This window comes from Thyridium curvatum, assembly GCF_004353045.1.
Source record: "Thyridium curvatum strain D216 chromosome Unknown NODE_91_length_158940_cov_68.853331, whole genome shotgun sequence".
In the NCBI taxonomy this organism is placed as follows: Eukaryota; Fungi; Ascomycota; class Sordariomycetes; order Thyridiales; family Thyridiaceae; genus Thyridium; species Thyridium curvatum.
The window spans coordinates 88,407-108,867 of record NW_022156846.1 but is presented as its reverse complement, the minus strand read 5'-3'; the positions used below and the strand labels follow the sequence as shown (position 1 = coordinate 108,867).

General features: G+C 54.9%; 7 protein-coding genes across 7 annotated transcripts; 5 read left to right on the top strand and 2 right to left on the bottom strand.

Moving 5' to 3' along the window:
• Positions 1-2,400: 2,400 nt before the first annotated feature.
• On the top strand, positions 2,401-3,820 carry E0L32_010799 (uncharacterized protein; the record flags this gene model as incomplete). The annotated part of the gene is made up of 3 exons (XM_031133457.1): positions 2,401-2,406; positions 2,453-2,734; positions 3,209-3,820. 3 exons carry the CDS (start codon positions 2,401-2,403, stop codon positions 3,818-3,820), a joined length of 900 nt encoding a protein of 299 aa, XP_030989013.1.
• A 349-nt stretch (positions 3,821-4,169) lies between these two features.
• Positions 4,170-5,114, top strand: E0L32_010798 (uncharacterized protein; the record flags this gene model as incomplete). The annotated part of the gene is made up of 2 exons (XM_031133456.1): positions 4,170-4,499; positions 4,545-5,114. 2 exons carry the CDS (start codon positions 4,170-4,172, stop codon positions 5,112-5,114), a joined length of 900 nt encoding a protein of 299 aa, XP_030989012.1.
• A 1,293-nt stretch (positions 5,115-6,407) lies between these two features.
• Positions 6,408-8,042, top strand: E0L32_010797 (uncharacterized protein; the record flags this gene model as incomplete). Its single annotated transcript, XM_031133455.1, has 1 exon — positions 6,408-8,042. One exon carries the CDS (start codon positions 6,408-6,410, stop codon positions 8,040-8,042), a length of 1,635 nt encoding a protein of 544 aa, XP_030989011.1.
• Positions 8,043-10,660: 2,618 nt separating this feature from the next.
• E0L32_010796 (uncharacterized protein) lies at positions 10,661-12,265 on the bottom strand (the record flags this gene model as incomplete). Its single annotated transcript, XM_031133454.1, has 1 exon — positions 10,661-12,265. One exon carries the CDS (start codon positions 12,263-12,265, stop codon positions 10,661-10,663), a length of 1,605 nt encoding a protein of 534 aa, XP_030989010.1.
• Positions 12,266-13,572: 1,307 nt separating this feature from the next.
• E0L32_010795 (uncharacterized protein) lies at positions 13,573-14,497 on the top strand (the record flags this gene model as incomplete). The annotated part of the gene is made up of 2 exons (XM_031133453.1): positions 13,573-14,035; positions 14,166-14,497. 2 exons carry the CDS (start codon positions 13,573-13,575, stop codon positions 14,495-14,497), a joined length of 795 nt encoding a protein of 264 aa, XP_030989009.1.
• A 1,143-nt stretch (positions 14,498-15,640) lies between these two features.
• E0L32_010794 (uncharacterized protein) lies at positions 15,641-17,353 on the bottom strand (the record flags this gene model as incomplete). The annotated part of the gene is made up of 1 exon (XM_031133452.1): positions 15,641-17,353. The coding sequence occupies one exon, from the start codon at positions 17,351-17,353 to the stop codon at positions 15,641-15,643; it is 1,713 nt and encodes a 570-aa protein (XP_030989008.1).
• Positions 17,354-17,917: 564 nt separating this feature from the next.
• Positions 17,918-19,739, top strand: E0L32_010793 (uncharacterized protein; the record flags this gene model as incomplete). Its single annotated transcript, XM_031133450.1, has 3 exons — positions 17,918-18,041; positions 18,110-19,661; positions 19,700-19,739. 3 exons carry the CDS (start codon positions 17,918-17,920, stop codon positions 19,737-19,739), a joined length of 1,716 nt encoding a protein of 571 aa, XP_030989007.1.
• Between the last annotated feature and the right edge of the window lie 722 nt (positions 19,740-20,461).

Sequence of the window (20,461 nt, the reverse complement as noted above, 5' to 3'; positions counted from 1 at the left end):
TCTAGTAAGGTCATCGTCTTGAGATTTGTAATATCTGTGTCGATGTTGGGGGTTCCGATTTCTGATTCCTCTATTCGCCAGATGGACCTATTTTGTCACTCTATCGAAAACTTGAGGTATACGCTTCGTGATCTCAACTTCAACTCTTCATGATATATACTTCACACCCTGGACACTCAATCTGCCTTCCCCTCTTCTGAATATTCCTTTCATTTCCTTTTGATTCTATCGTACGTATTTCGACCAATAGCAAAACCGCCGTATAGTGAAACGGCCTTGGAAGAGGCTCAGTAGTAAAAGTCCCCGAGCTGAGGGTGTGAACAATGGCAAATCCAAAGATGGCGGCATTAATGCTCAACACAATGAAAATTCCTTCAACGTCACCTTCAGCCGCTAAAAGGATGCCTATCACACGGCCATGCTGATCACACGGTAAGGAAGCGGCTTGGCCAGTCCCTCAACAGCTATTCCTAAGGTTTATGTGCATTGACAACCAACATCTTCTCGCCCCGTCACGAAGGCTACATCCGGCCCACAGTTCACTCATTCTTCTCCTAGTGGCAAGGCACACTGACATAATCTTGAACAGCCACGGTTGGTTATGCCTCAAGCTATACCAGGATAAGAATCATAACATAAGTAGTTATTCTGGCCACTATGGGGCGAAGAGACACCGTGGTGACTACGCCACATCGCAATCCAGGGGATTGAACCCTCTATCAGCGTCGTCCTTGCGTGACTGGAGGCCGCTTACCAGGGATAGCATGAAAGCCTGGCCTCCAGAAACTAAGCAGTTTCCTGCCGACTGTTCATTCAAAGGCTGCCTCCCGAGCCTGGAGGCAGATATAGATTATATACTACGTCTATTCCTATCAGCCAGTTGCCTCATTCCTTTCTCATTATCTTCATTCTCTCGAAATAATTCCTATGGATTTTCAACTCAAGACCAGAGCATTACGTGTCAGCCGTATCTCCTGATCTTGCCCTCCACCCAGTTTCAACCGCTTTACTAGCCTTCCTCTCGAACTAGGTGCACAAATCCTTAGGTTTCTTCCAGACTTTCCCACGATATTATCTGCTGTCTTAGTCCACTCTTCGAGTTTCTTTGCATTTAAAGAATTTAAACGTCAAATACTACTTCCAGTCTTCCGCAGACAATACAATAAAGTCAAGAGACACAAACTTAATCAAGTCTTCTAGGAGCTTATATTTACTATCCGCTATAGCTTTATAGAGAGGGATATAATCCAGGAACTTTTCACCCTGGGTTAGTAGGTGTTCCGAAATAGACGCCTAGAGGAACTTCTTCTTCCTCTCGGAAGGGCACTGGCTTGGTCTTACTGTCTCGATGGCCTATATGGTTGCGAGGAAGAGGCCGTTACGTTTCTGACGGCATTGGTGCGCGGAAATTCGCCATTCGATCACAAACCATGGCCAGAGCTGAAAGATGGAATGTCTCGCGAAGACTACCAACGAATATGGCAGGTTGCATTGGTCCCAGTATCAAAGCTGCTGCGAGACTTGACCAGATCGGCTTTAATCAATCACAAAGACATACCCCTCTGGAGTACCGCATTTGATGAGAGAACATATGTGGCGGAGGTCCAAGGAGAGGTTATTCGGGTATTCCCGATGGAAGAGAGGTCCGACAGTACACTCCAAAGGCTGATGCCTCAAGGGATACACTTCAACAACGGCAGAGCGCCTATTGGACTGGTCTGCCCGGGTCGGATACCGTTCATATATTCCCCAGTCCAGTGGGAAGCATCACAGCGGAGGGCTAGCAAAGGCATAGTGAAAGCCAAACATCGCCGGGCTCGACACAGAGCCCAGAACACTAAGGCCCAATGGTGGCAACTATATGTGTTACCAAGAGACCCTCGAAGCCTAAACACACTTCAGACAATGGCAGTCGATCTAGTAAATGGTTTGGCTGCAGTTTTATACAAGAACAAAAACCAGCACTCTACCCACCCAATGTTTTCCTCTGTGACAGCACGATGCTCTATACATGCGAGCATCTGTAGCTGAGAGTAAGTTACTCATTATTAAGCAGATCAACTTATTTTAAAAATTTCGGCAGATGCTCTAAAGGCGGCCTCCTGGAGGGAAGCATGGCAGACTTGGGGGGGGGGGGGGGGGGGAAACCAAATTGGAAGATATGGAGCCCGTCCTTAGCAAGGGATCTATTACCCTGGATTGAGACCCATAGACTCAGGCGTAGGTGATATGGTTAGCGTATGAGCCAAGGATCAAAGGACAAACTCCAAGGCGTAGCGAGAGCTGCCATCTGAGCGCAAGGCGAGTCCATCCACGTCGCCAACTACGCCTTCGGTCGGCGAGAATGCCTATCGCGACTATGCGACCATGCAGACCCCATCACGAAGGAAAACGCTAATAATGTTAGTATCTTAGAGCCCATGATTTGCCGCTAACATACTAATGCGGAAAGGAACTCTTTGTGGTGTGGTGCGTTTACCCATCGGAGGAGAACGAGACGCCAGCGTTCGTAGAAACTGGCCATTGGTTGTATTTTCACCAGATTGAGCGGGATCTTTTGCTGAAACATATGATGGATGCTACTTCGGAAAAGAGCATCGTCGTAGGCAAGTACCTCACTCCTTCAGGGCGGGCATGGCTGACTGTTGTAGCTTGTGGGGATCCCGACTTCTCCGCTAATGTCCGCAAAGCCGTCATTGACTGTAGAGCAACTCGATCTATTGACTTCATTGAAGTACAATACCGGCCGAGCGTTAGGCCATCTCGTCCTACCTCAGGTTAAAAGGAGGAACACGCTCACCACCGATGAGTTAGACTTAGAGAAGGGAGAGGGCAAGTTGCGTAGAACTACACAGGAAGTAGAAGGGTGGGAAGCAGAAAGGTGGGAAGCAATCTCGCTCGCTTCGGCCAGCACGCTTGTAGAAGAGACCGTGAAGAAAGGGGAGGAGGAAAAGAAGACAAAGTCGGATGAAACAGAACAGCTTACTCAACCAGAATACACTACATATTCAGAATCGACTCGGAGTGTCCGCACAGAATGACTGACAGGCCGGCAAAGTGAATCCCGGGTCTCCGATCTCGGTAACCGGGTTACTTAAGGTAGTGTCGCTTCTGGTGTGTCGCGGAGCGGCGGCCTGGACCAGGGATCCGGGATACAGGTTGCTCGGTCCCCTTCTCCTATTACCCGTCGCACGCAACCGTCAACAAGCTCGTGCGCGCCGTCGGGTCCGAGCTCGCTGCCTGCCTGACGGGCGAGAAGGACGCCCTGCAGATCCTGTTTGGCGACCCGGCCACCAGGGCGGTGCTCGAGGACGCGTACGACAGGTGGCCGCTCTTCCGCGCGCCAGGATGGGTGCTGGGAGACTTCGTGGAGCGGGCGCTGACAGCAAAATCCTCCGCTTCCACTGGCGACGGAAGCGGCGGCAAGTTCCGCATCCTCGAGGTCGGTGCCGGCACGGGCGGCACGACAAAGGTCGTGGTCGAGCGGCTGCGCAGCCTGGGCGTCCCCTTCGAGTACGTCTTCACCGACATCTCGACCTCCCTCGTCGGCACCGCGGCCAAGCGGGCCGAGTTCGCGGACCTCGCCGGCGACGGCAAGATGTGCTTCAAGGTCCTGGACATTGAGCAGCCGCCCAAGCCCGAGGACGTGGCGGCGTACTACATCGTGCTGGCCTCGAACGCGATCCACGCGACGCGCGACTTGGGCACGTCGCTGGGGCACCTACGGGCCATGCTGAGCGACGACGGCGCCCTGACCCTTCTCGAGATCACCCGCAACATGTCCTGGCTCGACGTCGTGTTCGGCCCGCTCGAGGGCTAGTGGCGCTTCGAGGACGGGCGCTCGCACGCCACCGTCGACGAGCGACACTGGAAGCGCGTCATGAAGGCCGCCGGCTTCGCGGCCGTCGAGTGAAGCGACGGCGAGTCGCCCAAGTCCAAGACGGTGCGGCTGATCGGAGCGTTCCCGACGGCCCCCAAGACGACCACACCCGGCGGAGGCGCCGCCAGGAAGCCCGAGGGATACGGCGCCAAGGCGGTCATGGAGACGGTGGTGTACAAGAAGGTGGGCGACCTGGAAATCCACGCCGACGTGTACTGGCCCGTCGCCGACGGCCCGCCGGACCCCAAGCCCCGGCCCGCCGGACCCCAAGCCCCGGCCCGTCGCCCTCATGGTCCACGGCGGCAGCCACATCATCTACTCGCGCAAGGACGTCCGCCCCGCGCAGACGCGCCTCCTGCTCGTGCGCGGCTTCCTCCGCGTCAGTGTCGACTACCGCCTCTGCCCGGAGCTGACGCTGGCCGACGGGCCCATGGCCGACGTGTGCTCGGCGCTGGCGTGGGCGCGCGACATCCTCCCGGGCCTCGACTCGCCCGCCCGCCCCGCCGGCGGCGTCGTCGACGGCGCCCGCGTCGCTGCCATCGGCTGGTCCTCGGGCGGCATGCTGGCCCTGTCGCTGGCCTGGACGGCGCCCGCGCGCGGCCTGCCGCCCCCCACCGCCGTCCTGGGCTTCTACTGCCCGACCGACTACACGGACAAGTGGTAGACGACGCCCATCGACATACCCGGCGCCGCGAGCTCGGGCCTCGCCTTCGACGTGCTCGAGGGCGTCCACGATGCGCCCCTGACCAGCTACGGCGTCATCGGCGCCCACGCGGCCCTTCCGGACCCGCGCATCCTCGAGGACGCGCGCTGCCGAATGATCTTGCACATGAACTGGAAGGCCCAGACCCTGCCCGTCATCGTCGACGGCCTCCCGACCCGTGCCGCCGCCGACCGCGACGACGAGGCCGCCGGGGCCGGCTGCGTCACCGACTGGAACGCGGCGCCGCAACCCGACCTCGACCGCGTCCGCGCCGTTAGTCCGCGCGCCCACGTCGAGGCCGGCACGTACGCGCCCGTGCCCACGTTCCTGGTCCACGGCACCGGCGACGACCTAATCCCGTGGCTCCAAAGCCAGGACACGTACGACGTGCTCGTAGCCCGCGGCGTGCCGGCCGGCCTCGCGCTCGTCGATGGCGCTGCCCATATTTGCGACCGGAGCAGTGATCCGGAGTCCGACGGCTGGAAAGCTGTGTTAAAAGCTTACACTTTCCTTAGCAAATATGTACTTTAGTAGTTTTAGTAGTAGTTTTAGTAGCTCAGCCTCACGCTATTTTACTTGGGCTCTGTATTCGAATATATAAAAGTTTATAAAAGTTGGATAATAAGTAGAATATTACAGCAGCGGATTTATTTACAGTGTTCAAAGAGAAGCTTGTTGCCGCGTGGATCAACCTAGAGGCTCATTTTGGGAATATAGCTACCTCCCGCATGAAAGGGATTCACACACTCTTAAAGTCGTACCTCCAGAGGTCGACGTTCGACCTCTTTAAAGCATAGAAGGCAATTCGGCTTGCGTTGAACAACCAGCTCTCCGAGTTGCGGTCTAATCAAGCAAAGCAGCAGATCCATACACCCCTTAAGCTCGATAATGCAATATATAGGGCCGTACAAGGCTGGGTCTCCCACAAAGCGCTACGGAAGGTCGAAAAGCAGCAGCAATTACAGTGGAAGGACCCCCCTCCGTCGCCTACTTGTACGGGTACCTTTACACACGTCCATAAGGTAGGCTCCCATATATACACGTACTAACTTCACGCCAAGGTACGCCTCTTCTTCTTGAAGACTTTCATTCGCACTAGCACCTGATACATCACAGGGCTCCATTTCGCCTTCTAGAGCCCCAACATATCGAGCCACACACACAAAGCACACGCATACTTCCAGCATCAAGTACAAAGCGTGAGCCTAGTGCATTTGAGGTCGTCGCAACGAAGCAGGCGACGCGGGCTAAACGGCCAAGTCAATATACAGCATGCGGTGGAATCGGCCATACAAGAACCTCTCGGGCATGCCCAAAGCGTTACTCGGATATTGTACAAATAGATTAATGTGTAGAGCCTTTGGTGTTATCACGGACTTGGTCCTCAGAGGCCCACGTTGGTGGTGCGGTGCAGCACCGCGTTAGATGCATTTTTGCTGATTTTGGGTTTAAGTGGGCGCCCCCACAGCAGCTTTACTTATGCCATCTTTCAACCGGATGTGCACGTGACGGCAGGAAATGGATGGTCAGTGCAGCACAGGACCAGCCGGGCGGGCAACAGTCACAACAGACAGCAATTACAAGTACGTTCGCCGGTCAACACCGACCACAGTCCACCCCTGATCTGGCGCCACGAACCCCGGCCAGTGGCGCGCCTGTGGATCGTCAGAACTTCGTCGGAGCTAGGCCGAGTTCTGCTGCACTCACGAGTCGGCCGCGACGACGAGCAAGCACCTCACCCAATTGACGCCAAAGCGCAACCCCTATGCGCTCGACCTTGTCCTCTGATGCTGCCCTGATGAGCTGAAAAGACCGCACAGAGACATGCCGGGCCCGAGATCCCTACTGCCGGGCGTCGGCGCCGTCGACAATGTGTGCTGGAGGTGCTGCCGGCGCCGCCTGCCAGCCGCAGGGCAAAGATTTCTGGCCCCTCTCTCGACCACCGCACGCCCGAGAGCTGCGGCCGCGGCTGCTTCTGCGGCCGGCACGGGCAGCGCGCCCGCCCAATCGCCCCGTGTCAAGGGCGCCTACTTTCTGTCAAACACGCTGCTGGAGAGGTTTGGCGGCATCCAGTTCCGGACAAGGGCGCGGAACATGGACCCGGCTGCGGTGACGTCGCCTCCAGCAGCAACCTCAACCAAGCTCGGCTCAACCTCATCACAAGCTACCTCGGACGCGTCCTCCCCCGCGACTGCCGCCGCTACCGCTACCGCCGAACCATTACCACATCGCCGGAGACAGGCCGCCAAGCAGAACGCCGAGGCCTCTGCTCTTTCCGCCGCCTTAGCCTCCGGCAAGCCAACACCCTCCTCACCTGACGGTGCCCAACTACCTCCCGATGCGTCCTCGATCCTCGCCCAGGCCGCGGCCAAGCAGCCGGCCGACTCGATCCGGCGCAAGCTCTCGGCGCTGCTCTCGCTATCCAAACCGCGTCTAACCTTCGTCGTCGTCCTCTCGGCCATGGCCCCCTACGCCATATACCCGGTCCCGGCCTTCCTCTCACCAGGCGCCGCCGAGGCGACCCTGCCCTCCCTCTCGCCGCTCACGCTGCTCTTCCTGACCACTGGCACGACGCTCTGTTCCGCCGCCGCAAACGCCCTCAACATGCTCTACGAGCCGCGCACCGACGCCCTCATGAGCCGCACGCGCGCGCGCCCCCTGGTCCGCGGCCTCGTGTCGACGCGCGCCGCGCTCCTCTTCGCCGCCGGCTGCGCCCTCGCCGGCGTCGCCGCCCTGCACCTGGGCGTCAACCCGACGGTGGCGTTCCTCGGCGCGGCAAACATCGTCCTCTACGCGGGCGTCTACACGCCCATGAAGCGCCTCTCCGCCGCGAACACGTGGGTCGGCGCCGTCGTCGGCGGCATCCCGCCGCTCATGGGCTGGGCCGCCGCGGCGGGCGAGTCGGCCGTCGGCGACGGTTCGTGGCGCGAGCTCCTGCTGGCGCCCGACGGCTCGAGCGTGGGCGGCTGGCTCTTCGCCGCCCTCCTCTTCGCCTGGCAGTTCCCCCACTTTATGGCGCTGTCGTGGGGCGTGCGCGACGAGTACCGCGCCGCGGGCCTGCGCATGCTCGCCTGGACTAACCCGGCCCGTAACGCCCGCGTTGCCCTGCGCTACGGCCTGCTCGGCTTCCTCCCTGTCTGCGTCGGCCTGTGCGCCGCTGGCGTCACCGAGTGGTCCTTTGCCGTCACCTCGCTGCCCGTAAACGCCTGGATGGCCCGCGAGTCGGTCCGTTTCTGGCGCCAGGGCGGCGCCGGCGGCAGCGCCAGGGGCCTTTTCTGGGTCAGCATCTGGTACGTGCCCGTCGTCTTGGTCCTGGCCCTGCTGCAGAAGAAGGGCATGTGGGGCCGCGTCTGGCGGAGCGTCACAGGCGAGCCCGACGACCAGGAGGAGGAGGAGGAGGACGACGACGCCTGGGAGTACGTCGACGACAACACCGAGGGCGCGGAAAAGCAAGCCTAGAGCGCGGGGCTCGCATACATGATGCCTATGCCGCTCCCCCGCGCTCGCACCAGCCGGCGAATATCGCACTTTTCACAGACTCGAAATTAGTCACCCACGGCGCGTCATCTTGAGTCTGCTCCCAATAGAGTATTGCGCCTCGATCATGCGCGAGAACGGCCGCATGGGGGACGCGCCCGTATCGAAACCTCCGAGGGGGGGCTCGAGGCTGCCTCACAGCCGTCCTAGTAGCGCGGGCGCTTGCAGGGGGGGAAAGGAGAAAGGGACGAGGCTGGCGCGTGGATAGCGCCTCCTCGTGGGGTCCGGCGCCTACGACGACACCCATGCCTGCAAATATGCAGGGCAGCAGCGTCACATCCAGACCCCGGGCTGGGCTCCATGCTCGTTGGGTCTATTGCGACGTGGGAGGCTTAACTTTGTATGATCCTTTTCCCTTTGTTGGATGCGTTTGTAGAGCACACATCGAGGCTGGCTTGTGTAGCCAGAGAGGCCGGGAGCCCGCCTTTGTTTTGTTGCCGTGTAAGTATAGGCAGAGGATTTGCACGCTATCGAGCGCTAGACAGTCAAAAGGGCCGTCGGCCGGACGGCGCGACCACTCATGAATCATCTCTCAGCGTTATCAGTGCCGTGTCCCAAAATAACTTGTCGTGCCATATAGTCAGTCAGGCACGTGCAGCCGTGACGATTTCGATGCTTTATTTAGATGTGCTCGATCCTACTCTGAAGGATCAGGGTCCGGCTGCTATCCACATGCTCTCGATAGCCCGCTGCGGTACACAGCACCGCATCGTGACAGCCACGATATTCTTCTGTCTGTATGGATGATTCGAGCATAGTCATGACCCAGGTACGAGGAGAAAGAGAACATCCTACGCCAGTCCTTCTCGGCTGCTAGTCGTCCCGCCCTGAAAGTACCAATGTTCCAAATGCACAAATGGCTCTTTTGATGGTACAGAGAAACCGTGTTCGCCCTGCAGATGACCAAGAAACGGCGTAATTGGCACCAGGGAAAATAGAAGTGCAATACGCCCCCTCTGAAAAACGCCATGTTCGCCTTTCCTCGGGTGTTTTTGCTAGTTTATTCCCCGATATCCACCCAGAAAAACAAAAGCTTGAGAAGCAGAAAAAACCGGTACACGAATCCCAATTAGTAACACCAAAGCAACATTGGAAAAACAAATAGGAAAGGACAGGCGAACGAGGGTGTGTGCTGAAAATAGTAGCAGTCAAGATTGATTAGAGAACGGCTTGGCCCCCTGGAAGGACCGCAATATGGTAAATAGGAGACAATCATTAGGGTCATGAGTGAGAAAAGGCCAAAGGTCTCTGTGGGAGGAACAGAAAGTAAGGCGAAGAGATGGTGCGCCGTATGATGCAAGCAGCTGGAACGCAAGCCACGCTGTGGAAGAGGAAGAAATCCCACGAGATGTAACAGACGAGGAGAATAGCGAGAGAACGAATCTGCCAGTATGCAAAGAGGCAGGTAGAAAGTGCGCCGACAACGATGGTGGCAAGAAAACCGGAGATGCGACAGGATGCTGAGGCGCAGGAGCAATTTAATCTTCTGTAATAGCGGGCTTACACCCAAGTTGTTTATTGCGGCACCTTAGCAATACGCCGACATTGCTGTAGTCGGCATGTCAAATTTTAGCCCATGAATGACAGAAACAGCAATGTTGCCTGAAATTCCCATGTGTGACACAGTTTGCCCACCATATCATCTTTGAGGCAGGGTGCAGAGACAGAAGTGCATAAAGTTTGGTTCCTTAACCTTTCTTTCAAAGCCTCATTTGCTATGCAATTCTGTAACTCTGTAATGCTTCCCAAAGAAGAAAAGTCTTTGAGAAATAAAATCACTGTTGTTTGCGTTCCTCGGTCTGTTCGTGAGCAGTTGTAATATTGGATGGGTAAGAATCTCAATGTTTCCTGTGCTCCCGGCATTTTGTCCTTCTACAACCACAACCCGGCCTTCAACAACAGTAGCGAACAGAATAGTCCGTATCATGCATAGATTAGGCATCATGTAACTCTGACTGAAACCTTGTGCCGTTGTTGCCATCGATTTCTATAGCAGTCTCTGAACCATTAAGAAAGTACCATCGAGTTGACGCGAACAACACAACAAATCTGGATGACGAGGCAGTTCCCCCCGCGTTCATATTTGGTTTACTTCATGTCCTGCAGTGTATCAAACTTGCTGAAAAGATTACAGACATGTGTTGCTCGATTTTGACCAGATAACTCTGTTTGCAAAATGACCGTCTTTGGTTGGAACCTGGAAGAGAGCACTTTGCTGGATGTCTTTCCTGGAAGGCCCAGTCTGGCAACCCCGTAAGTAAAAGTCGAAGAGGGAACTAAATATTCCAGAAGATGAGCTTAGAAAAGAAGTCTTGCTGTTTCGGCAAGAATTGCGTAGGATCATGAGAAATAATTGAGGCTTATGTCAGCAACAAGCAGCATCAGTGGTTTAGTGGTAAAATCCTACTTTGCCATAGTAGGGCCCCGTGTTCGATTCACGGCTGATGCAAGCGGACTAACTACCTCTTCCAATTTCTTATTTTTGCTCTGCAATACAGATGTTTATTGAACCGGCGTCCCGCTATTTTAAAGCTGCGCCGCTATCTGAGATCCTCGCGTGCTCGGAATTGCAGCCAGGGTCCTTGCTTTTGCGCGGTGATGTGCTCGAACAGCTGATACTCATGATCTCTGTGTCGACCACTGGCGGCCCCTGGATTTCCAGCTCCCACGGGCGCGAGGTCCTTCTGGGCTGCGACCTGGAAGTCACCTAGCCAGAGAAGACGTGCCAGGGTCAACATCGTCTCTGCTCGCGCCAGCCCCGCCCCAAGGCAATTCCGAGCCCCGATGGAGAAGGGATTGAATGCTGCGCGAGCCTTCTCGATGCTGCCCGCCCCGTCATCTTCGAGCCACCGCTCGGGATGATAGGAGAAGGGATTCGTATACTGTCTCTCGCTATGTTGAATGGCGTAGATGGACATGCCAACGTCGACGCCATGCGGCACGTGGACCCCGTCGACCACCAAGCCCGCCGGTGCGACCACCTCGCGCCACAGACATGCTGGCGCGGGAGGCGACATACGCAACGCCTCATCGATGCAGGCGTGAAGGTATCTGCAAGATACCAGTTGGGCTCCCATCTTGACCTTATCGTACGAGCCAAATGTCGAGCGCACCTCCTTCACAACCTTCCTGTACGCATCGGGATGTCGCGAGAGGTAGAAGAGCACAGCCGAGATTGCAGTCGATGTGGTATCCCCTCCGGCCACAATGAGCGTTGTACTCTCGGCCGCAAGCTCGTTGGTCGTAAAGCTCTCGCGAGTCTCTGGGTCTTTGGCGTCGGCAAGGTGGGCAAAGAGATCGCTGTTGCCGAGCGAGTCGGCGGATGATGTCTTTTGCAGCCGCTCTGCCACGACGCGCGTGACAAACTTGACGAATCGATTGCGCGCTTTGATGCTGTCGCGGAAGATGTATCTGTCCAGCCGGAGCATGGTCAGCTCTGGAAGGTAGATGAGGACGCCCATGCGCAAGTTGGAGCGGTCGATGCAGTCCACGACGTAACGGAAGCGCTCGGCGCCGAGCAGGTTGTATTTGGCGTCGAAGACAATGTCGGACATGAGGTCAAACGTCAGGTAGTTTGTCCACTTTGACATGTCGAGCGGCGGCGACCAACTGTCTCTCGGCTCTTTCTCCACGGTTTGGCCCTCGCCAATGGTTTCTTTGTCGTACATGATATCACAGAATTGGTCAATGTGCCGCAAAATCCGACCTTCGTATCGACGCAGAGACTGATCCGAGAGACCCTGGCCCAGTATGCGCCGGCGGCGAGCGTGGTCCTTTCCGCCCCTCATCGTGACGGTACTTGGCGCCCGGTGTACCGCCACAGCGTACATCCTGCTTTTCAGCACTTTGCCGTTCGAACTGTGGCCATAGATATCCCTGAGCGAGCCGGCCGTGTTGAAGAGGAGCGAGTTTGGCTTGTACCGTACGACGTCGCCGTATCGCTCGTGGCACCTCCACATGTCCAGATGCAAATCGCCTCGCCAGGCATGGTAGGTTGCATGCAGGCACGAGACTCTCGCGAGCGGCGGGCCAGGGTACTTTGCGAGCGGGTGGAAGTATAGCTTGTATATGATGTCGGCTATGAGGGCTGCGACGGAGCTGCTGAGAGCGAGGAGGAGGATTGCCTCGGCGAGCGAGTAGGACATTGTAAGCGTTTTGCCGCTGTTTGTATCAAGATAGACTCAGTCTAGTGAGATCAATAACTTTGGTGTGCTTTCTTCACTTCCTGAAATCGGGTGAGAGACCAAGCAGATGAAAAGACACATGGAGCGGGCGTCGACGTCTTGAGCAAACCCCGTATTCTCCTATGATACTATGATTAGTATCCGGAACACCTTCCCAACAGGGCCTCCCATGCCAGCGGTGAAATCGAAATTTGACAGGATTTGAGATAATGTGTCATACCAAGAAATGTGAAGCGACATTCGACCTGGGAATCCGTCGCTATGGTATTGTTGGGGGCCAAGATGTGGAACAAAGACACCATGCTGACGGCAGATCAGCAAACAGAACTAACGGGAAAACCGTGAACGAAAACTCCGTTCTTCCTTACGTGGCACGGTGTTTTGTTCAGGATCAGGAGTCGATGCCGACAGACTTGAACTTCTCATCTGCGGATGTGACTACTGTTACAGCTTCTTCACATCTAATTTTCCGATCATCTTGATTACACTTCCTGCTCTTTCTCAACCTTCTCAAGCACTCACTTTGTGACAACCTTTAGAGTGGCTAGATTCACTCTTGACCGTAAGGGAAATGACCATCTTTTCTCATTGCTAGGTATGTGAGGTTGAATCTCATATAGATGTTGGTGCAAAACCGATGCGAGAAGCGAGTCGGAAGAAATCAAGACTTGCTTTTGCTATCCAGTCCAGAGTTTCCGAATGGCGCGTACTCGGCAGCTGGTTCAGTGGAAAGCAAGCAGCACAGCCCAGTGGGCTTGCTGACTCCACTTCCCAGGCTCGCAAGGTAGAATACGCAGTCAAATTCACGTTGAGCGACTCTTTCAAGAGATCGGGGAACCAGACGATGGTTTCCTCATTTGAGCCCAATCACGAGGTTACAGACACAATACAGAGTGTGGCAAAACCTACCTCGAAGGGCTTGTTGATCTACACTGGAATTACTACAGTAGTGTCAGTGGGGTGGCTGTCTTGGCAGGCTCTGCGCTGAGGCACAGCCCTGGAGTAGTACCCGTGGACTAAAAACACCAGATCACTTTCATCATCCTCGCCAACTGAGGTGCCTGCGTGGCGCAGTGCTTCAGGTGTGACGGCTATGGCCGTTTGCTATTCTACCATCTTGTCTGCGCATCGTGTTTGGCAGAAAGAACCTTATCTTGCTCATCTCTTACATTGTACCATTGGACCTCTCATCCTCGTTGCCATTGTGACCTGTATTGCCTTTCCAACTCCACCACTTACGAACCCCGGGATCAAACTCAGCCGAGAACATGCCTTCTCCTCGTCCTTCAGGAGGCAGTAGCGCCGATGACCTGACCAAGGAGCCGCCAGTACCGTCGGAAAAGGCACCGCCCCCGTCTTTCGAGGAGTCGACGCGGCAGCATGGGAGCACCACCGCTGTTGCCGCCTCGTCGAGCTCCTCGCAGCCCATCTTCCAGACGCGCTTCGCCTGCATGTCGCTGAACAAGAGCGACCGCGTCTGCTTCTTCAACTTTGGCGCTGATGATGTCAATGCCATGCGCGCCCTCTTGCAGTCGGCCTGGACTCGTGGCATCCAGGACGTCCGCCGGTCCGGCCGCGGCACGGAGATCAAGCTCCACGGCCGGCCCTGGGGGATGTCGACGGGCAAGGATGAGTCGCGCAAGCTCATGCGCCGCATGCTCGAGACCTTGTATGACCGCGGCTGGGTTCTGCAGTCCTCTGTCGATGTTAGCAAGTCCGAGTCTGATAGAGGTATATGTGCATCGTTGAAGGGCCAATCTTGCTGAGTGGCTGACCTCTCTTGCCACAATAGACTCGCTCATATTTCGGCATCAGAACCCGCCGCCCCCGCCGTGCGACTGGTTGACCATTTCGTTCACAGGTAGCGACCGCCTCAAGATCGCCAGCCCCCCTGCGCCCGAGGTCTGCGCAGCCCTCACGCAAGCTTTAGGCAGATTCGTCATCTCGCGTACCGAGAAGACGTGCTACTACTTCGAGATCAAGTTTCACGGGCGGCCATGGCACGCCAGCGAAACCGAGGCCATCACAGGCCGCGTCATCCTGCTCCAACTGCTTGAGACGCTCGAGAGTTTCGGGTACAGCCTGTATGCCAGCATCGACCAAAAGGATAGTCGTGACTCTAGGGAGGCTGATGAGTTGTACATGCACAGGGTGAAAGGTTGGGTATCAGGCATGCCGGTGTGGCACGGGTAAAGGGCTCAAGAGGCCGTCATCGCATCGCATCGCATCGCTACATCGTTCAGAAACAGCCTTGACTTGAGCACGCGCGTTGGATCAGCTGGCACAAAGAACCATTGGGATGGAAGGTGATTTCATGGAAGGTATAAGGCAAGGAAAAAGACGGTTAATGATCACGAATAAGAGTATGATTTTACCCCCTGTCATGTACAGCATAATTCTTCTGATGTATTATAGTTATTTCGTTCTAGAGTATTCCCTTCTGGCTTGTTTCTCCAGTCTTCGTAACCATGGTCCAATACAGTTCTGGATCATGATGAGCTTTGGGGCTTTTGAATCAGTCTTGGGCATCTTAGGGGGTGGTGGTTTATAGAGTCAGACAGTACGTGAAAGTTGTTACAGGCGAATCACCAGCTCGAAGCCTGTTGCCGCGATGGAAGACATGCTGTTCAAGGATACTGTGCCATTGAATTCGAAAGTAGTCTGTCTAGTCCTTGGATGATACATTGATATGTGTCATTGATTACCTAGCGGGACCACCTTCAATCACATGCATGGTCATTCAAACGACGATTTGACCCCTAGGACCATGCTGCACATATCCGAGCGGTCAACTTGAGCATTTGTCTCTGATAGCCTTGGCTGCCCCGATGCGAGATGTTGGTAACACCCAATCACAAGGCAATCCGGACGCTCCGTGGCTACCACTTTGCCATCCTGAGAAAAGATGGAGCTACTACTCCTCACGCGTCACTCGACAGCTCAGCTAGTTCAGCCCTGTAACCGGGAAAGATGTATTGGTATTTGCTTACTGGGGCGGTTCGCGCAAGAGTGATATTACGATTCGGTAGGGAGACTGACCTGGAAAATGCCTATTAACTAACCTTCAAATCCGGGCTCTGGTGGGTGGAGAAGGATCCAGGTAGTCAAACATAGAGACAGCAGGCGGATGCCGATGCAGGCACAAAGGCTGTTTGTTCGCAATCGATGTGGAAAGCATCCGTCTCTTCTATTACGCCCCTATGCAAAATGGGCCTTACTACGTAAACTCTATGCGGACAGAAAGCGACCATAATCATCTAGTCTACCAATGATATACACCCCTTTTAGCTTTTAGTGTTATTCCGGCCAACTAGGAAGGGAATCTTTTGTCTGGAGCTAGGCACCGGTATGTACTGACAAGCTACCCCGGCCATGACCAAAGAGTTTCTCACGCTTCATGCATAGGCCGGCAAGAAGCATGACCCCTCCAGCAACTGGTACCAGAACAAAAGTAGTCTGAATTGCCCGCGTGATCGCTGAGATGGCCTCCAAACGCAGCTTGCCTTCGAGTTTGTCGAATAAGTCACTGGAGGCACCAGCAACAGCATTCTGAATGTCGCTGTCAGAAAATCCCTTGCCAGCCAATATTGAACTCAAATTTCGGAATGCCGTAGACCGAAAGATCTGGCCAGCTATAGCCAGGGCAATGACCTGGGAGCCAATTTGTGCGATGCTTTGCAGGACGAGGCCAGATCCAGCGTCCTTGGTTGGCAGGGTGAGTGTCGTAACCGCGAATCCTGACAGCATGGCCAGGCCAGTGCCGAGGGCAATAACCACCATGAGGCCGTAGACCGTACCCGAAGGAGTTTCGGGGTGTAGGTAGACCATGAGAAGTGCACCCCCGATGGTAATAAAGATAGACGATATGACATACATGAACATGTAAACCTTGATGGTGCTGAGGAAATAGCCAGACGCGAGGTTGATGGTGATACAAACAACTAAGAAAGGAAGCAAACGAACAGCAGCAACCAAGGCACTATCGCCACTGACAAATTGGAAGTACAAGGGGACAAAATACACAGTGACATAGAGGGATGTGATACCGGCAGCGGTGGTGATGTAGAGAAGTACTTGTGTCCGCTGGCGGAGTAGCTGAACAGGATAGGATCGATTCTCGACGGTGGTGAAGAGGGGAATGCTCTGTTGGACAGCATAAAGACCTAGTGCAACTCCAAAGACAACAAATGTCGCAATTGTACGTCCGTCTTTCCATGGCCACTGGCCACCAGCCATCGTGAGAGCTAGAAGGAACGAGGTCCAGACACCAGCTCCGAGAAGAAATCCGGCCCAATCTAGACGGCCTAGGCGAGCCCTGATGCTAACCCCTTGGATGGGATGATGAGACGGTAGACATAAAAGGTACGCGGGAGCTGAGACGGCGCCGAGAACCAGGTTGATATAAAATGCCCATCGCCAAGTTGCGGCGGACACAGCGAAAGCACCTCCAATGACAGGGCCAAGGATGGCACCAACACCCCACCAGAAGCCTATAAGAGCCATATAAAACCCACGCTCCTCTGGGGTGGTGAGTAAGGCGTAGTAATAGAGGGAGCCGAGATATATGCCGTTGCCACCAGCACCGGCTATGACACGGCCAACGATGAGGGCATCCATGGTGGGAGCACCACCGCACAGTGCAGAGCCAACTTCGAAAGTTATGACAGAGACGAGAAATATCCACCGGGTGTTGAACATGTTGTAGAGGGCCCCGACGGGCAGGATTGCAACGACTGAGCCGAGGGGGAAACCCGCACCAAGCCAAGTGAGCTGCTCGACATGACCAAAGGCTTCGACGACGGGGCCCTGGACGTCAGCGGCGATAGTGGTATCGAGGCCGTAGAGGAAGCAGGTGATGTAGATGGCGACACATATAATCAACCATCGCAAACCACGGATCTGCCGCGTATGTTTCTCCTCCGTGACACCGACGGGTGTTGGCTCTAGCTCTAGGGTGTCCGAATCAGAGGGTATCCCGGTCGTTCGTTTCTCATGTGTAGGTTGCTGTGGGCTGTCTACAGACATGTTCTCGACTTCAATTTGAGCCATGCCTGCTATGACTGGGGGAAGTGGATAATCTCAGGTAGCTAAAAGATCTCAGTGACAGACGAGCAATACGTAGCAGCGATTGCAAAACGTGCTGGTTTGTGGTCACATCACATGAAGGGGATGAAATGCATGCAGAGCAGTCAAATACAACCAGAAGTCCTGAGTTTAAATAGATCCTTTCTTCAGTCACAGATGAATTTGCAGACTCCATTGAAAGCTAGTGGATAAGGTCACCAACATTTGTCAGGATGTTGACACAGGTCAAATCTGAATCATAGTGGTCTGGTCTACTTGATTGCAGAGCCTCTCGAAATCAGAAAGCACCAGGCCCGCGGAGTCTGCAAGCGGAGGCATGAGAACGGGCTGCATTCTCGAGGGAGCGGCAACTCTTAGTCATGCACCTGAGTGTGGTCTGTCGTGGCGCGCGAGTGGATTGATGTGATTACAAATACGCACCGCGCGGAGCACCAACGGAGCCTCGCCAAGACACCCGCTGACACTCATTGCCTGATATAATCAATCCACCTTGACGCACTTTCACCCCTATGTCCAGCATCCATACCTATGCAGATTAACAGCTCTAATTTGAGATTTGATGCTTATGTCGATAACCCTAGAGGCGGCGCATTGTTGACCTTGAACCAAGGCGTTGCACGTAACGATGGACACATCAACGCCCCTGAGAAAGGTGAGGCATCCCATGAACGTGGCCTTGCACCACATCTGTCTACTTGTGTAGTCGTTGCTAATACACAGGCCCTTTACCGCGGGGCTTTTCATCAAAGACGTGCGATAAGTGCTACTTGCGCAAAATAAGATGCGATCGCCAGCGGCCCCGCTGCTCTTACTGCATTACAAATGGCATCGAGTGTACATATGCCGCTCCGAGTCGTCCGTCTCGGCCACGAAATCGACCCCGGAAGCGACCGGCCGCAACCAACACCATCGAGACCCTTTCAGGCATAGCCAACTTGCATGCGTTTGTGGAGCAGTTACAAGCCCAAGTGGCTGACTTGACCCAGCGCCTTGAGAATACCAAAGATAGTCCGGCTGCGCTCCGACACCAAGAGCAGCTGCAGACTCTAGCACCGTCCGTCGCAGCGCAGTCAAAGAAGTCTACGCCTTCGCCGGCCGCGCCGCCCATATCCGCAGGCATGAGCGCGCTATATCGTATGGATACCCGCGTGCCTGGTTCGGATGCCGCCACCATGGATTTGCCGCCATATCGAGAGGTTATGCTCGCTATCCGCGTCTTTCTTGACAGCTTCAATGCTGTGATGCCCCTATTCGAGCCCAAGAACTTGGTCAAACTGGTCAATGACTGGTACGCCGCCCCACAGCAGCGAGATCCGGTATCATGGGCCGCCATCAACGTCGTATTGGCTTTGGCCTACAAGCAAAACCTAGCTGGTAGCTACGGTCTTACCGGTGGCGAAGACCTTGCCTTCTTCCATCTAAGCAGAGCCCAGTCAGTCATCTCGGCAGTGATTCTCGGCGATACGGTGCTGCTCAATGTCCAAGTCCTCTTGGCCATGATCATCCTGCTCCAGGCATCCAAGGACCTGAAACCGTCCCTGATCCTCATCGCCACGGCGATGCGTCTAGCTCATGAACTTGGGTTGCATTCTCGTGCTTCAACGAGCAACCTCGACCCTGTTACTGCCAGGCAGCACTCTTATGTTTTCTTCATTGCTTATATTCTCGACAAAGATTTGAGCATGCGCGCCCGGCAGCCATCTATCCAACACGACGACGATATTGATATCGATATGCCTACGCCTGCAGCTAGTCATGATAATCCTTTGACCGACGGTGGTCAAGCCGATCACGACGCGCTCGACATTATCCCTGGTGTAGTAACCACGCTCACTGGAGACGCCAGTGTAAATTACTTTCTTGCTCGCATCCGGCTCGCTAGCATTCAGGGGGGGATCTACGACTATCTCTACTCGGCGCGGTCCCAGAGTCGTAGCACAGCGGAGCGCGCAGTTGCACACGAAAGCCTCGTTCAAGCGCTTGAGCAATGGCAGTTGTCCATCCCTCCTGAGTTTGCCGCGGCCCTAGCTCCCCAGAGCCTATCACCCACAGTCCTCCCTTTCTTCTGCATTCTACATGCTACCAGCTTTGCCTGTGTGACCATGATAAACCAGGCGCATGCATGGGATGAGCAGTGGGTGAAGAGCCTGCGCAAGGCTTGCAAGGAGTCGGGCAGGTTGCCGTTACCGTCGCGCTGGGAGTCCTTGGTACAAGATGCCTGTGATTTCCTGAACCTTTTTGAAGCTGTTCCCAGAGGCTATGGCTTGGTATGGTAAGTGGACTCGAACCCATTGACTACATGCGCACTAGTTTTGAGCTGGGCAATCTCTCACGGGCTGAAATCGGATAGCTAACAGCTAGCCATGATGGACAACAGGGAGACGACTTGTCCGTATTTGACCGCAGCAACGCTGCTGGCTGCCAACAATGCGTCTCACCCACTTGATGACAAAGTTCCAGAATACATGGGGCTGATTAATAATGCCGTCAAGTTCATGGATGATCTGTCAACTAGAGGGACGATTGTGGACAACGGACAATTGCATATGGTTCGCAGGGCGTGTATCGAGTTGAACCACAGTGTACTTAGGCAACGGGATCAGGCATTTTTCACGAGACTTAGTACCTTTGATATTTTCTAGTGTATGTAGATGTTTATTTCTTGAATAGAGGTAACCTTGGATTTTAAGTTACATGAAAGAGGAGATTACAAATTTGAGCGCAAAGATTGCCGCAACTAAGCCTCGAAGCATACGAGGTCTTTCCAGCGTACGATTCCAAAAGTGATCAATCAACCGAGACCGACTTCCGCATGACTAAAGCTCGCATAGGATCTGCATGCATTGTAAAAAGCACGAGCGGCGGTCCGGCGTGAATGCGGAGGGCTGCGGAGCCACCTCCTGGGCCTCCGCGCGGAGCTTGTGCTAGCTGACATTACATATCCAATTAAGCACGGCAACTCGCCAGCCAGTTATGGAATCCAAAGAATTGGCTCTGTATAGTAGAGGCAGCTACTGAGACAAGGTTGCTTATTCTTTAGGCAAATGATTACTTCCAAAGCGATGAAGAGCA